The sequence below is a fragment of the Homalodisca vitripennis genome, unplaced genomic scaffold, assembly GCF_021130785.1.
Source record: "Homalodisca vitripennis isolate AUS2020 unplaced genomic scaffold, UT_GWSS_2.1 ScUCBcl_2841;HRSCAF=7962, whole genome shotgun sequence".
NCBI classification, from domain to species: Eukaryota; Metazoa; Arthropoda; class Insecta; order Hemiptera; family Cicadellidae; genus Homalodisca; species Homalodisca vitripennis.
This window is the reverse complement of record NW_025778954.1, coordinates 58014-77035: the sequence shown is the minus strand read 5'-3', so window position 1 is coordinate 77035 and position 19022 is coordinate 58014. Positions and strand designations below refer to the sequence as shown.

Here is a 19022-nt window from a genome sequence, read left to right as displayed (position 1 = left end):
CTTTATCATCTTCCCAGCTAACAGAAGTACATTCGGTTTTGAGTTTAATTCTATCAACACGTTTAAAATCTCGAATAGTAATATATTCCTTCTTTCTTAATCTTAACCTTAAATCCAATTCTAAGTAAATCAAGTCATGATATGAAATTCCGGACACTGAGCTTTGCCCATAACTTCAAACTCTAATAATATCCTTACATATGTCAAGTTAACTTGTAAAACATACACAGAATAAAATAAACAAACTAAAGAAGAAACACTTGATAGTAAACATTCTAAATGTAAATACAATTTTGACATGTAAACAAGTTTTGATTAGTTGTTAGTTTTAGAATAATAAAATAATATAATATAATTTTGAATTTGGGTGCATTTTTAGATCAAAATCTAATTATTCAAGTGGAAAACAATAATTTAGCGAATATTCACATGGTTGTTTCGATTTTAATATAAGTTGGTGTGCCAATTCCCTATTCCTTAAATCTAAATCATTTTGAGAGCTGTTTTCACAAGGTGTGATTTTGCTTATAGCTTTGAGTTTATAACAATCCTTAAAGCTTTTGTTATGGTGAATAGCGTGCAATTCTACTGTTTTTTTTTTATTTTCTGTTATTGATACAAAAACTGTAACCAGTCATTCTTACCCGCAAAGAATTTGAGGTGTGCCCAATGTAGTCCTTGGGACAGAACCTACAGGTTTGCTGGTAAATTGAATTATTGGAGGTACAGTCCAATTTACCAGCTATTGGATAAGTTTTGTTAGTGACGCTAATTTGGAATTGATCGGTCTTATCCATAATTTTGCAAATACCACAATGTGGTTTATTAAATGGTTCACAGCAAAAAGATAAATTGTCAGAATTTTTTCCAACAAGAATTTTGGGCCTTAAAAGCATATCCTTCAAATTTTTAGGTCTCTTAAATACTATTCTATTTGGCCTGGACAATAATTTCTCAGTTAAGGGCGAGCTTTTGTAAATTTCATAGCCAATTTTCATAACTCTCTTGAATTTGTGCAAACCAGGATAAAATTAGGTTATAAATTTAGGATATATACATATATTATTATTCTTATATTATTATAAATATAAATAATATATATATATATATATATACATATATATTATATATACATACATATACATAAATTATATATATATATATATATATATATATATATATATATATATATATATATATATATATATATATATATATATATATATACTAGCAGACCCGACAGACGTTGTCCTGTGCACACGTCTTTAATTCGAAAATTTTAAACTTTGATTAATCTGACACAATCTGGGCTGTTTTCATAAAAATTTATATTAAAGTTATTACTATATCTAACGTCATTACATGTACATTTAATCACACTTCCACCAACTGATAGTGTGTGAGTATAACATGAGTGAAGTGAAATGTAGAGGATGTTTTAAATGAAAACTTAAACTTATTTAAACTGAAGGTAAAAAAGTTGAAACAAACTATTTTATAACAGGTATATTTTTTCAATTTACAACTTAATTTATCTTAATGCCATTGTATGTACAATATTTTTTGTTAATCCTTCGGGAGTATACACAAACAAATTAGATGGTTTTCCGACCCTGGAACACGCAACATATAACTGGCCGTGAGAAAAGCATGGATTTTCTAAATCTAAGCCACAAACTGTCATTGTTTGACCTTGTGACTTATTAATAGTCATAGCAAATGCCAAGCGGATTGGAAATTGCAAACGTTTGAATGGTATAGGCGAATCTGAAGGAATTATTGGGATCCGTGGTAGAAGTACAACTTCACCTTGAAATCTTCCGCTTAAAATACTGGCTTCAAGAATGTTGGCCATGATTTTTTTTATGACCAGTCTCGTTCCATTACACAATTTCGGAGCATTCAAATTCCGAAGCAAAATTATTGGTGAACCAATCTTCAATCGCAAATTATGTGGTGGCATTCCAGGTAAATCCAGTGAATTTAAAAACTCTACAGGATAGTTGACAGCTTCATCAGGATCAACAACGGTGTCAATTGATTTGAATGTAATTTCATTACCAGGCAAAGATTGTTGTATTTTAAAATTGATTGCATCAACATCTAAATTTTTTGCGGCTAAAATAGCTCGCTCACATAGCCATGCATGATTGGTATAATTATGTTGCAAATCTGGAAATACACATTTTACTAAGTCATCTTTGGTAGCCACCATGTTGCAAAAATTCTCTGGGAGTCTTATATATTGTGTATTTTCATAAAATTGAACTTTACCATTGCCAATGTCTAACAATATTTTAGAGAATTCTGACGCTAATGGATCATTGTGAAGTTGAACGCGCATATTAAGAGTAAGGCATAATTTGCTGACACTTCGCCATAGATAAGATTCTTTCAAACATGCATTTATTTCGTCCGCATATGTCGCACGTGGAATGACGGGTAATGTTTGTCTGAAATCACCAGACAGCAGAAGTAGAGTACCACCAAAAAGCCTAGTATCATCTTTGATATCTTTTAGGGATCTGTCGAGAGCTTCAAGCGAATGCTTGTGGGCCATTGTACATTCGTCCCAGATAATAATTTTGCACTTTTTCAAAACTTTTGCCATGCCTGAATGCTTATTTATGTTACACATTGCTTCGGGATTTGTATGAATATTTAAAGGTAATTTAAGTGCTGAATGCGCAGTCCGTCCACCATCAAGTAAGGTGGCTGCAATGCCTGATGAAGCAATTGCCAATGCAATATGATTTTGTGATCGAATGCGCGCAAGTATCAGTGAGATGAGAAATGTTTTTCCAGTGCCACCTGGTGCATCCAAAAAAAAGAATCCATCTTGTTGTGCTGCAAATGATACGTTTATTCGATCATACACATTTCGTTGCTCAACAGTAAGCAATCGTTCATTATTAGCAACAAAAGTAGCCAAATAAGTCATATCGAATTGGTGTTCACGTTGAACATCGCTGTTGATGATATCTGCTGCTGGGCGGTTCGGTGCTGGCATGTTGAAATGGATGAGCGGCATGTTCGAAATGAGAGTACAAATATCTTCAATCATTATTAATGCCTTGTTATATATTTCTTCTGAGAATTCAATGTTGGGATTTTGATTAGTAGCTCTAATACGATGCAAAATATCTTCACTCATTGAGTCTTTATATTTGTTCCACAGAGTAGATGCTTCAGTTGGAAAACACGTTGTCAATATTATTGAAAATAATTGACGAATTTGCTGTGGGGATGAGCTCAGTGCTGCATCTGCAAGTGTGAGGTCCCAATGGTTATCATCCTCCAATAAATTTAACTCACAACATGCATCAAAGAAAGTGTCATATAAAATACCATTTACTTTTCGCAAATATTGAAAGGATGTTGGTCCAGGAACATTAACCAATAACAAACGCAGAAAAAAGCATTCGCGTTGCTTAGGATGAACTGTATATAATCTGCCTAGAGTATTTGTCATAAATATATTGGTGAACTCTGGGACTGGAATGCCTCGTTTCCGTGGTTCCCGACGTTTTGATTGTTTATTCCATGTAAAAAATTTAGGAACATCAGTATACAGTAACGTCTTTGCGAATTGACCAACAACATCTTGTCGTTTACAAAGGTTGAAAAATTCAGTAAGAGTTGTTTTTGGAGCTGTTAAAGCTTGTTGTATTGCAGTCTGTTCTGTAAAATAAACACGCTGTCCATTTTCAAGGTGCACAGCCAAATGTATAACAGCAGGATTCCTTTCATGTATAGGGAACGAAAAAATGCGCCAAATAGCTTCATTACTACTTATGTATCTCCCCAATTGATAACGTGTTATTTCATCATTGTCGTTTACATTTTGAACAGAAAATATAGCTTTATCACTGCCCTTATGAACGTACTTACAAATGTATTTGATAGACTTCACCGAACTGCATAATTCAACGTTTATGTGTGCTTTATAGGTTTTGCACAGCAATGGTGAATATGGAACCACCCAGCGATTATCAATATCTACTCTTACACCGTTTGACAGGCGTAATTCATATGATTGACCACCATTGTCTACGTCTCTACGACGGTAAGATGGATAACCGTCGATATTGGTGATAGTATCAGTTTGACATGGTTTTGGAAAACGTTTTGTACATTTCCCATTATCCATACATGGTGACACCATATTTAGAGTACCACATGGACCATGGATCATATTAGTAGTAACAATGTTAAATAATTCTTTATCAAAATTCGGATCCGGAATCTCCGCTGAAATAATTTTGTCAATTTCTTGTGGGCATACTTTATCCACTAACCAAATCAAAATATGCGCATGAGGTAAACCTCGTTTTTGCCATTCAACAGAGTAAAGCCAACATAGTGTTTCACCAAATACCGAGTGATGTGTAATCAAATTCATCAAAGATTTTAATTTTTGTTTGAACACACGTGCAGTAATATCATGGCGATGCATTGTTGTTTGACCTGACAACAGTAAAATGTTAATTTCATCCCAGTTTGGATTACACGTAAATGTGATAAAAAGATCTGGTCGGCCGTATGCACGTACGTAAGTCATGGCGTCTTGAATATATTCTTGCATATGACGCGGACTACCAATGTATGATGATGGAAGAATATATGCGGTACCGATGTTGTTTATATCATTCGTTGCATCTACGTTACCGATTACAGCATCACGTAAATGAATGTATTCCTCAGAACGAAGTTTTACTTGATTAAATTTTATATACCGTAACCTCTCACTTTCGATTTTAACATACATATCGACTACATACTGATGAAATAGCTGTCTGCATCGGAGAATGTGATTTTCTTCATTAGCACGAATCATCAACCGGTATGCGTAGAAGTTCATCGCACTAACTTTCTTGATCAGTTCTTCACCTGGAAATAAAAAGATTTTTAAGATAAACAGAAATGATTGGTTAAAAAAAAGAATAATCCAGTTTTATTTTTGATTTACATCAATGACTTGTGTAATGGGCGCTTCAGGGGTCGCGTGTTTGCCTTTGCCGATGACACAGCTTTTATTTTTAAAATTAATGTTTAAACACCTTGAAAAATGAAATGGAGAATGATTTAAAACTATTACGTTTATGGTTTGATAAAAATTACATGATTTTGAGTGAAAAAACAAAGTTTTTAATTTTTGGTCTAAAGACAGAGTACAATTTGGAAACACCTTTGAAATTCCATGATTTTAATTGTTTTAACAATACCTACCAACAGTGCAATTGCATGATTATAGAACAGAACAATAGTATTAAATACCTTGGACTGATTATCGACAGTAAGCTAACATGGAAGTCACATATTTTAAAATTGAAAAAGGAACTGTACAGTAGCTTAAGAAAGTTTTATTTGCTTCGACAATTATGTCCAAGGAAGGTTATGATCAATGTGTATCACGCTCTCATTGGATCCAGGCTGGGGTATGGAATTGCTTGCTGGGGCGGAGCCTACCAATCGACACTTTATCCTATTATTATATTACAAAAACACTTTGTCCGTGTGATTGCAGGAAAGGGAAAGCTTGAGCATGCCTGGCCGATTTTTCTTGATTTGAAATTGTTTCCACTAAAGCATCTATTTATTTATAAAGTGTTAAAACAATTTTTTGTAAGAAGTACAGCTTTCTCCGTAATGACTCGTAGTACAAACCATAACTTAAGACGATGTCAAGTAATGCATGTTCCGAAATCACATTCAGCAGCGTATCAAAATTTTTACAGTAGTATTGCACTCCGAGTTTTTAATACAATCATCCACCAACTTGAAATTTTTTCTAATATAGATCAATTTTTGTCTAACTTAAGAAAGTGGCTTTTTATTACAGAAAATCTAGATATTGTTTTGAAAATTGTACAATAGAACACTATTGCAACTGCATTATTAACAGTTTTAATTGCAAATAGTTAGGTTCGCAACATATTATTTTGTATGTGGTTCTAATTATATTTAATTTAACTTACTATTGCACAGATATTACATGTTTAGTTATTTTGATAGTTTAATAATATACTTATTTATTTATGTCATGCCGTTTTTTAATCTTTAATAATTTTAACGTGCTGGCGATCCCACCACAGGAATTTTCGTAGGGGATAACCTATTTATTTTGCTTAGTTATGAAAACATAGTGAGTATTCATTTGCAACCAATTTTTAAGTTGGAAAACTTGAGTGTTTTTTATCATGGTTTGTTCAAATAATGTAGTCAATGTACAACTATTATTTAAATTTAAATATAAGTATATTGTATTTTGGATGTTTGGGGTGACTGGGGCGCCCTTTGCGAGGGACTGTTTGTAATAAGTCAAAGTTTCTTGATGGTAAAATATGTTGATAGTTTTATTTATGTCATGCCGTTTTTATTATGGAATGGTTTTTTGCGGGGGATTTTTCGGTTGTTTCTTGCGTCTAACATGTATAATAGCATCTCTAAGAATCAATTAAAAATTATCTTTAAGTATAATATAGTTATTTATTGTTGTACATGTTTAAGGGTGTAAAATACATATTCATGTAGAGTTGTAAATGTGTATTTATTGTACTAAATTGTATTGCAGTAAAATAAAGAATTTTCTATTCTATTCTATAAATAATAATAATCTATAAGTTTTACCTGTAGTTGGATTCCGTTGTTTAATATTTAAATGATATCCATCTTCTCCTTCCCAAAATATCAATGGATATTGCAGTGCATCATAAGAACGATGATTGTCTTGAATTATTTGCATCGTGTTATCTCTGCGTTGTATGCGAATATCTCGACGTTCACATGGATCACCAGCCATAACAACTGCAACTTCATTAAGAGTTGGAACATTATATGTGCCTGCGTGCTCACCATGGGGCACTTTGTCTGCTTTAATAACAATGACGTAGTTGTCGTATTCCAGTCTGTTAGAAAGAGTCTTGAACAATCGTAACAATTGGTTATGGTTTAGAAAAAACGTTTCCAAAATGTCCACAATTTCTCGTTCCTCCATTTGCTCCATATGATTGTATACACAGCGCATATGGGTTTGTTGCTCCTCATCACCCATAAAATAAATTTGTAAGAATTTTGGATCAGCATCAGGCATTGGAAGCAATGAACCAATTTGGTGGTAAACTTGACCTTGAATCTTGAATGTAGATTCAAAATTACGTCCATCTTCATTACGAACAATTTTTGTTGCTCCAAATGATGTCATTTGAAAGCAAGAATTGAATTTACGAATTTTTTTAAAAAACAATTTTGATTGAGATGTGGTTCCAGCTAATAGTGATTTTAAAGGTTCAGGTGGTGGTTTTAATGGTGGCAGTGAAATTTTTCCAGATGTGCAACATAAACCAGCTGTTTCATCTTTGTACTTCAAAGCATGACAATATTGACACTCTTTGTCCATACTGCCGATCATAATTAGTACATGTGATGAATAGTCTATTTCAGGGTCATATTCAAATGCGAGACGATTAAGATATGCTCGTGTCAATGCTCGACTATCTTGCATTCGCCGTTGGTTACGCTCTCTGTGTGCATTGGTCGTTCGTTGACGTGCCTCACGTTGTCTTAATGCATTAGCACGGAGACGTTGATTCCGTTGTTCTGAATTTTCATTTGCACGTGTACGTGCAACTTGATCCATTAAAGTTACATTATCCGTTGAGTGTTCTTGATCTGTTCTATTCAATCGACGATCATGGGCCAATTGTGCGTGTCGAGTACGTCGACCAATATTTCGTCCTCTTCCACGAAGACGTGGCATTTTTCTGTAAAAATAAAATTCTGTATAATAGTAAACAATGAATATGAGGAAGTTATTGAATATGTAATTTTATTTAAGTAACTTCTAGATAAAAATGTATAACAACGTAGACTACGGTATCTAAAATACTAAATAAGTATTCCCTATAGGTCTGAAGTACAATAAATGGCCACCATCACAATCGAATTATTGATATTTCTGATTAATCTATCTAAACTACCGAATTACATTATAATTATTTAAAATTACAGTATAGTATCGGAACTGGCCAACAGAATTTAATTTATCTAATATACTAAATAAGTATTCCCTATAGGTCTGAAGTACAATAAGTGGCCACCATCATAATTGAATTATTGATATATCTGAATAGCCTATCTAAACTACTAAAACGACGATCCAAATTACAGTTATTTAAAGGCTGAAGTATAATAAGCAGCCACCATCTCAATCGAATTATTGATATTTCTGATTAGCCTATCTAAACTACTGAATTTCATTATAGTTATTTAAAATTACAGTATAGTATCAGAAATGGCCAACAGAATTTAATTTAAAACCAATTCCTACATTATTAACAATAGTTATTGACACATGTGATTCTCTATTAATTTAATATTACAATTAGCACTCACACAATAATTACACGATGATACAAAACAACACACAAATTTGATAGCAGCACAAACTGTCGGGAAAACCTGGAATTAAAATAGAAAAACATTTGAAACTGCGATCGTAGCACATTCTGCTGGATCCAATTTAAAACATACCAAGATAAAAAACAATTTATTTATAAACAAAAAAATTAACTGATCAATCGGTGCACACTTAATATTTACAAATTTGGCTCCAGATTCCAGGAGTCAAGTCTGAGACAGCGTCAGATACCAGACGATGCAATAAAAGGAAGGTTAACTGGAGGTAAACTCAAAATTCAATTGAATCAACACTTATTACCATAGCTACGTTATTATTGTGTATTGGATAATTTAATAAATTACTTAATAATTAGTATTGCAGATCTTTCGCCTGAAACATTCCATTAACACGACATTACTTCATCACGAGCGAAGTCTAGACCAGGCCACATTCAGTAGGCCGTGGAAGAAATAAGGGTTCCTTAAATCCACTGTTGCTCTTTTTAACGAGCCGTTGAGCTTTATTCACCGTCATAGAAAATCAGCGTTTGACTGGGAACTGTAAGCTTTAAATTGAAAAGGATAATCTAAGGGACTCATGTCTATCTACCTGCCCTTCTGTCTGCGATAACTCTTGGTAGAAAGGAGAAAGAGATTTGAAATCTGGTACATGCGTTTCCTAGAGTCCAAGAAAATCCTCTTTTGATCAAAAGATCAAATGAGAGTCCGTACATCTGTCTTTCCCTATGCCCGTCTATAGACAACTCTTGTTATAAATAAACCTCTTGATATATTGGCTCCTCACGGTTCAAGGTTGAACCCTATTTGTATTTGGATAAAACAACATTCAAACATTCCTTTTACCCCGGAATCTACATTCTAGTAAGTACATTATAGCCCCTGGAAAGATTAGTTCACAGGATGATGAAGAAAAATGGCCAGGATTGCACTGGTATACCTTGTAATATAGTAAATATATTATTAGGATTCACCTGATAACTCCAATAAGGTTGTGCGTCCACTGTTGCCACATATCCGGAAGCAGTAGCGATTATCGAGATTGTCAAAGGTACCAAAATCCACATGATTGAACAATGTTTCTGAAATAAAAACATAGGAGAGAATAAACATATAGTAAATCATATTACCACTAGCACTGACTTGTCAATAGTTTTCTCAAATATACTAAAAAAATCCATTATAAAGTGTCCTTATTAATACAATCGTGTCTGTGTGTTTTCCTGAATTGTGATCTTGAATATATCAGACGTGCCAACTTAAAACCCCCAATCGTACAGTTACCAACAAGTATTCATTTCCCATACACCAATAATTTTTTGTATCAATCAGTGTGAAGAAACCGTCTGGAACGGTAATATTCACACCTGTCACTCAAAGAAACCGGTCCAAGCGGGGAGTAGATTCTCCTCAAAAATGTTCCAATCATAAAAGCATAACAGTATTTTCCATCTTATTTGATTCCTTCTTGCTGATTGGCCTTTTTTAATCAACTTAAAGGCCCATGGGTTAAAAGCTAATAATGTCAGAAAGCAACGCAAAGAATAAAGACTTCTATACATAACGTACTCTATGGTGGGAAGGGTTGATTCAATGTGAATTTGAGTTTAGCTCCATTTCACTTTCCTCTTAGGGCAGCGCCTGGAATCTGACGGTATTACAGACTTGACCCCTGGAATTTGGAGTCATGATTGTCTTAAGAGATCCACAAGTAGCGGTGTCGAAGAAGCCTAAAATGCACTCTTTTTGGATCTCTTGAGATGACTCCAAATTCCAGGAGTCAGTGACAACGTCAGATTCCAGACGCTGCACTAAGATGAAGTTTTACTGGAGCTTAACTCAACTATAACAACTCATTAATATTAAAATTTCAAATCTGTAGCAATAAGAAAATTTGTAGACATAGTTTAAGACGGTGCGATTTTTAAGAACGGTGAGAAGATATTTTTATTCTTGAGAAACTCAGGTAAATCTCTTAAATAGGTTAGCCATGTCTTTACAGATTTACAGTATTATGATGATAACAGAATGGAAATATTTAGATATAAATTACATTAGGCAAGTGTTTTCAATATTATTTCCTGATAAATTTATAAATAGTATAATATTCACCATATTTATTTTCAGATATACAATGTTTGATCACATTTCCAGCTATTATTAAATATTACGTTTATGTTAAAAGGTTTGGTTTTATAATTACTTGCAATCAAAACGTTCACTCCCACATCTTAAAACGGTAGGTTGCGCTACTCGCCATTTCAGTAGACAGTGTGTAACTTGGGAGCCAAATTGTTGCAAGGTTCCTCTGCTAAATCCATCTGAACTTCAACTACCAAACTTTAAAAAATATTTTAAAAGTTTTCAAGATTTATTTGATTGTATTAGTTGGTATAACATTTTTGAATGTACACTAATTTACAACTGATAGTTATTATACATTTTCATCTAGATCAAAGTCTCTCTAAAGGTGACCAAGATTTTATAAAATTATCCTATAATATTTTTCCCTCTAGGCCTGACTTCCATGCCTCTGCTATGTGCTCCATAATTTCAGTAATATAACAATATTTAGAAAATAATAAACTGAATAATTTTAAAACGCCCGGACGGTAATGAAATTTGCAAAAACAAAACTATTTTTTTCTCAAAACTACTAACAAATAATCTAGATTATCCTTCTTAAAAATATTCGTAATTATATCAATTAAATTCAATGACTGATTGAAGATGTTTTACATAGCAGCCAGTGAGATATGGGGAATAAAACATTAAACAGATGATTATAAGACTAATATTATTTTCCTTGTTAGACAGTATATAGTTTTTTAAATAGTCTTATGTTGTTTTGGGTTCGTCGACACAGTTTCAGTATTGGGACGTATTGCACTACTAAACGCAAAACTATTAAACAAGCACAATTTAACAAAATTCAAATTTTGATTAAGCACGAACTTCTAGTGGCTTATATTAGATAGTTTCTAACTTTTTTGATACAAAAATAGCCCTATTCCAATTTATTGACTCAATAGTTTATGAGCCTTGATTTTGAGTTTAATGTCAGTTTACTGGGTAACCCTGGTTTATCCCGGAAGAATTTGGATCTTTAACGCTGAGAAACCTGAAGCTGAATTTCAGTCTAAAGCTGAATTTTATATTTTATTGGAAACAATTAGTGTATTGAAGTCTATTGATGCAATTGAAAAGAGTTTAAACAAGTGGTCAGCAAAAAAATCATTTTAAAATGAGTTATTGGCTTAAAGTATAATATTATTTGTTTTAAATTAATATATAGTTTAAAGTAAGTAAAATATATAAGATATATTGGTGTTGTTTTACCAACTACTAATTAATATATTGACAAACTACAATTTTAATAGCCCATATTACAAACAAGCTCAATCTATTATAATATTTGCACACATGTAAATTCATAAATACATGCATACACACAACGTGAATATTTCATTAATTCATGAAACGTACTTCAAAGAAGAATCGAACATTACGCTATTTTTATTACCATTATCAATAAAGAATAGTGGCGAAAGGAAATTTGTTTAAAGATCATTTCAATAATTTAATTTATTTTTAACATTATTAACAGACGAAACTAAGTGTAGATCACAAAATGAATGTAGAATAAAGAACCAGAAATGAATGAATAAGAAATTGTTACAGAATGCTGGTACTTAAACTAAGGAAGATATTTACCTCAATGCACTATTAAACATTTTATATTACAAACATTCGAAAAGCAAATGTTTCAATCTAACGAGGAGTACTTTTATATTATTGTACTTGTGTCATTTCCAAGGTTAAATTATTTAAAACTTTAAATCTGTATAAATAAAACAATGCCTAAAAGTTTTTTATAGGCCATTATTACTTTAAATATGTTACGGACATACTCTCTATAATCTGAATGTTTCACTTTTCGAAAAAGGTCTAAAATATGTTTACTCCAATTTAATTTACAATCAAATATTTCCCTAAGCATTTTAAATTATTTATTTTTTTGTAAACAAACACTTAAATAAGGAATCCCTTACAGATTTTATTTTGGCAACATCATGTAAATTATATATAATATTTTTTTTCTTTTAGTACTTTTTTATTATACAGTAAGTTAAGCGAATTTACTTTTACTGATAAACATATACATTTATAGAAAACTTGTATATTTGACTGTTTTTTGATGTAACTAAATAAAAACGGAAGTAGTTACACACTTTCATTTTATGTAACGTTAATTAATAAGACTTAAAATTTTCTTCGCAATTCTTAAAATTTAGAATATGTTATGGAACGAAATTTAAATGTTTACAATTGGTTGAACAGTTGGTAAAAATAAATACATATACGTGAGTCTGCACACTATAACATAGGATTCCTAATAGATCCCTTACAGTACATTTTGATGGATATTTGGATAGTATTTTAAAAAAAGCTGTGATCAAAAGAGATAACAAAAAGAATAATATAAAAATGGAGATTACAATGGATTGGTAGACTACAATGTATAAACTTATTCCACTTACCTGGTTCGAGTAAAATGGAAAAGGATGTTGTCTATTTGAACTTGCAGTGTTGACTGTTCTCTGAGGTATGGCAGGTTCTTCTCTAATGCGAAGAATCAGAACCCGAAGTAATCAGCTGTCAAATAATATTTATGTACCGTTACATTTGTGTTCCGCTGTTTCTGTTGAGAACAATGAGTAACCTTTCAAATAATATTTATGTACCGTAACATTTGTGTTCTGCCGTTTCTGTTGAGAACAATGAATAATAATTGATAACCTGTCAAATAATAATTATGTAGCGTAACTTGAATCAACTTTTAACTAAGGGAACAACACTTAATTAAGTAACGCCATCCATGTGTGATTATTTGTGAATTATTTCTTGTTGAGCAATCAAAACCGAAATAAAAACCAATACCGATTCCAGTGAAAATGTAGAATGACCTGTTCAAATCGAAAGTTGGCCTGATATCTTTGATTATGTGGCATCCGACTGAAGGGGGTTTGAGTTCTAAATATTAAGTTCTTTAGTTGTCCTCATATGAGGGTTGGGTTAGCTGCACCTCATCGTGGTTGTACTATCAAAAAACATCATCAGAACAGTCGAACTACATACCTATCAGAAACGACGACTCATTGGAGTCGTTAACCAGCAAACCAGAGGTGGAAAATTTAGGAATAGGCCGCTATAGTTCTTTTTACGTGTCTATATTTGAGTATGACTTATATATTAAATCAGCCAATTGCAATTTTATGTTCCGAATGGCAGGACTACAACTTTTCCGCATATCATCACCGAACATGATCTCTAGAACCCAAAAACCACCTTTTAAAAAATAATGTGGAAATAATGACTGTTCCAAAAAGATCACAACCAAGTTGAAACTTAAATATAAATATCTCGGGTATATTTCTCGGCCAGTTTTATACTACATTTTGTTTCAATATAGCTGCTATTCTAAACTGAAAAATTCAACTCCGATGTTTGTTAACCTAAGTAAAATTGATTTGGAAACGCTTATAACATTTCAAAAAGAAATTTTAATTTCAATTTTGGTTGTATCTCAAGCGGTTTTCAAGACAACTGAGAATAAATATATCTCTAAATTGCTAGAAAATCTACCTACTTTTTCTGACTGAGCCTGAAGGACTATTATATAACATCATGTTGATTTATGGTAAGATATGAGAGCCCCTTTTCTAAGAGCAGGGCCGTACTCAGGATTAGCGGGCTCCGGAGAAGATATTTGGCCGGCCTCATCATGTACCGCCGCCCACCCCCGTACAAGTGTGGCGGCCTTAGTAAATTTTCCGAAAAAAATGTAATCTGCGTATAGGAAAGTTCCTCCAACGCCAGATTTCCCATGTTTAAAAATAAAAATGAAATATAGAAACCGTTTTTCAGCTAAGATATGAAGCTGAAATATTCAGCTGCACCTTAAGAACTGTCTTCTTCGCAGATTTTGGGGTGACAGAATATTGAAGATGCGCCAAAGTCAGGGTTTGTAACCATGGTGGTACGAATGGGTAGTGAGAACTATCTAGATAGATAGAGATATACAATTCTTTTATTGCACGAGAAAATAACAAGTCGGAGGGTATAGAACACTACCGGAATACATAGCAGAGACCAGATATACATATATGCATAAATACATAGTAGAGTCACTGAAAATTTTATATGCCCAGTCTGAAGGCGATATAGAAATACATAGAATTTTCTGGTATATAGTTTTCATGGGACATCTGGTATAATCGGACTTCGCGTACACTGATTTAGTTTGTGTTGATAAAGGAACATTACAATTTAATGATGACTTATTATATTTTATAAACAGCAGTGAATGAATGAACTCTTTTGTTTTACAAAGCCATTCCTTCATCTTACCTTGGATAAGATAAGGTACTTGAATTATATTACTGATTTAAGTTATTATTGGAGAGGTGATCTAGTTTATGTTATGTGGGTGGAATACAATAGCATTTTGATATTAACCCAGAAATTAAGATAATGCTCTTAAGCAATTACAACATTTTGAACTAAGTATTTATTCAGTTATGATATATTATGAAATTTAAATTGTGTTTCATTTATATAATTTATTTTCGATGAATAATTTTGCTATTTTTTCTACAATGACAATCCTAATGGTAACTGGTGCCCAGTAAATGATATTTTATGTTGTTGTAATACGCATTTTACAAACGAATCTAGACCTGAGCAACTTTTTGAAGGTTATTCCTTGGCAATTACTTAATTGCCTATAAATACAAGAGCATAACGTACAATTTGTATAATTTTTATTTTAATACAGAATATAAATTTTATGTCCTACTTATTTTGTTGTTAATGTTGTGAATTTTAAGCAAGATTTACCTATATGGACTTGTTTTGAAATTATATATAAAACATTAAATTCTCTAACAGAATACATTATTACTACAGTAATTCTTCTGTCACAAAGAATTTAGGACACATAATTAAACAATTGAGACGATAGATTAATGCATACCTCATGGCGTCAGTAACTGTAATTATTTGTTTGAACTATAAACTAAAACAATCAATTCGTTTATTTTCACTTAACTATTTAACTATATTCCTTCTCTTTAAATTCACACACATTTTCCGTATCAGACAGAAACAATCTGATAAACTTATCAGCGCAAGTCCAGAAGCTCAAAGTGTAATTATAAGTTTCGACAAGGCCATATTGACTTTCTCACTCCCATCCAATTATTCCATTTGAATGAAACAAAACAGCTAAAGGACGCACATAGAAGCCGTCTTACTTAGTGAAGTTCTTAGTTTTGTTGTTTCAAGTTTATTGAGTTCCATAGTAGTTTGGCAAGCATCAAAATCGTTCTTACCAAAAATAATAATCTCTTATTATTATCATTATTTTTATATTAAAAATGTAAATTGTATCACAGTTGTCAACAGATTTCTCAATTCAATAGGAAGTCCCTTAATCGAGACATTCACACATTCAGACTTACAATTATACCTACATACATCCAACACACAGTCGCACTGACTTCAGATCCACCACTTTCAAGTATCAGTAAAGTTAGTTTTTACAATTGTATGGCCCAAGTTTACGAGGAAATGAGGTAACTCCTGAAAGTCATCCTGTCTTGAGACAACACCATCGGTGTATTTTGAACTTACAGCAGTCTGAATCGACAGTAAAAATGCATTCAGATTAATTTAAAAGCATCAGTTTGTATAGATTAACCTCTTAGTGTATAATGATAATCATAACTCCTTATTCTAGGTATAGACCTTAAATTCTACTTACTCCTCTTTACACATAACCTTAACCTTAAATCCTACTTTCTAACTTATGCTAGTGTTGTTACTTGTTATCATACTCTTATTTGAACTTTATAATACTACACAGCATTCCTCTATTGCATGAAATGTGGCCTATTGTAGATGTTTTAGCATTATTTATATATCCCCTATACATAAAAAACATTACTAATGTAAAGAGATAGTTAAGAGACAATGTAACTTCATGCTTGCTATTGGGATCTTAAATGAGCCAATTATTGCAACCTCTTAAAATTTTATTGAAAGGTGGACTTCATTAAAACACTATTGGATGTTTATGTGATTTTATATTACGTTTGTTATGATTTAAGAGAAATGAGATAAGAAACGCTGTAAAATTAGTCTATTAATATGATTGCATGGGAAAGTAATCTTAACATTAGAAACTGGAAACAGTTCAGAATTTACAGCTATCAAATCTTAAATTATTAACATTCAAACTTTGAAAGATAATTCTCACAAAATTAAATCTTACACTTTTAAATGCAATATAAGATTTCACGGTTGCAAATTATTTTATATAAAGTGTTAACATTTTCTATTCATATACTCGTATATATATTCATGTATTTATTTTAATATCATTTTCCAACGGTAAATTTCGTGTAAACTCAATTATTTATTATTCTGTTAAATTATGCAGACTATACTTCAGTCAGATGCGTATAAATAAGGAACTACAATAAATTTTTAGCCGTGTGTTAAAAATTTAACAAAATCTGTTATTGCATCGTTAGTATACATAGAGAATTTTAGGATATGACAATAAAAGTTTAAATAATAAGAACAAAAAATATTAAACAGTTTAGCCGTATTAGGAATCGTGAAAAAAACGCATGTTCAATTACTATTAGTATTACTAGAAATAACATTTGCCTGTAACGAATCTGTCCACGATATATCTCAGATAACAAGTTAATGTTCATGTTATGTTTCCAACTGAACGTTAGATACTATCCAATTCCCTACGCTAAAGGGTTCTGACATATATGGCCAGTCGTCCAGAGAACAGCACTATTTGGTAGTGTTTTGGCAATCTGCCTCTTGGCCACCGATTGGTCTGATCATCTTTGATTGCACAAATTATATCGGATTGGAACCTCTTCCGCAGTAATTCGTGGACTTTAGGGCACAAAATATTAATCTATCGAATTTATATTTGGTGGAAAATAAAATTATATTATTTATATTTATTCCAACGCGCGACAAAAAAAACCCATCATGAACTCTGATCTGAATTAAAGCAGTTAAATATTTTCAGTAATGTCGTATCAGCTTTCATGTTAGATGTCCAACCGAACTAATTCAGTGAAGTTGTGTCAAAGATAAATATGAACAGTAAGTTATGTCACAGGATCAGCTTATTGGATCCTTAACTGAACAGGAAGAGTTTGGAGGCAAGCTAGGAAATATCCTGGACAAATTTCCTACTAAAAAGAGATAAAAGGCATTGATTAAGTTCATACTGTATCAGCTGAAGGTGGTAGACGTACAGTAAACATTCTATCAGTTTGTGACATCACCAAGCTTACTTCATAAATTGGCATATCCAGTAGTATTCATGTAAAGTATCATTTAATATATTTAAATGTATATTTCAATTTAAATAGTACAAAATATTAGTGGTTTTTATTAACCAAAATTAATTAATTTTCCTTTTATCACTTTTTTCCATAGCATCTGAGGAATTAGAAAAGTATCACAATTATGATGATGAATTTATGATAATATTTAAGAAGATTTATAGTAATGTAAAAAATAACATTGCAAGTAAGGGTCGTATACTTTTACCAAGAGGGTTGGTAGATTTAGTTTATGAAGTTTTACAGATCATCAAATTGAAGATCATCCAGGTATCGCAACAACTCAGCACAAGGTCTTCAAATATTTTGTATACCAAATATCTAAATGAACTTATTAAACAACAAGTTATACGTATGAACTTATTAAAAATATAAATACTTCCCAGGAAAAGTATCAGAGCGAATTAGTGACCATACAGGTCAGCAGTAATGTGGACCTTTTGTTTCTAGACTTAATTGGGCCACCACGCAGAATGAAAGATTGTCGAAAATGTAATATCCAAGGAATAACCGATTCTATACGTAAACTCAAATGGTTAAGTCTCTCAAGTGAATACAAATCTTGTAAATAAGCCGAAGTATATTACGTTCAACAATGTTTGTGTATCTAAAACAACTATATCTGGCAATACCGCAAATTTTACTTGTTTTTACTGTAAAAAGTGTTACAGCTGCATCGCAGGACATTAGCTCACAAAGCCAGTTGTAATTACGTTGAGCCTTGTATTCGTAATGTAAAACACTGCATTACGGAATATTATAACAACTCAGACTGATCAGAATACAAACCTAGAATATGTGCAAAAATAAGTTTCCACAAAGCATATAGGGAATTCTTATCTATATGAAATTTAGTTTAAGGCCCAGTCACAATTTTAATAAAGTCTTATCTAAATTAATAAAATTTGATGACCTGATAAGCGAAACACTGCCAGCTAGCACAGTTGATGATTTAAAAAAATGCTGCAGATAATGTAAATAAGATGAAATAATTGAAGGTTTAAGCGATTGGCAGTTGCAATTTCAATCAATCAATCAATGTTTATTGCAGAGACATGATTTCCATGTTTAAACATACAATAATTAGAGCTCAGAGCTATAATTTTGTACATTCTCACTACATCATTCATACATTCAACATTCATGCATCTTTCACCCATT

The 19022-nt window shown here is 32.0% G+C and overlaps 1 protein-coding gene across 1 annotated transcript; it reads right to left on the bottom strand.

Moving 5' to 3' along the window:
* Positions 1 to 2958: 2958 nt before the first annotated feature.
* Positions 2959 to 7204, bottom strand: LOC124372284 (the record flags this gene model as incomplete). Its single annotated transcript, XM_046830663.1, has 2 exons — positions 6631 to 7204; positions 2959 to 4890 (listed from the first exon to the last, which is right to left on the bottom strand). Coding segments are annotated over exons 1-2 (2506 nt in total), but the record flags the coding sequence as incomplete, so codon positions are not given.
* Between the last annotated feature and the right edge of the window lie 11818 nt (positions 7205 to 19022).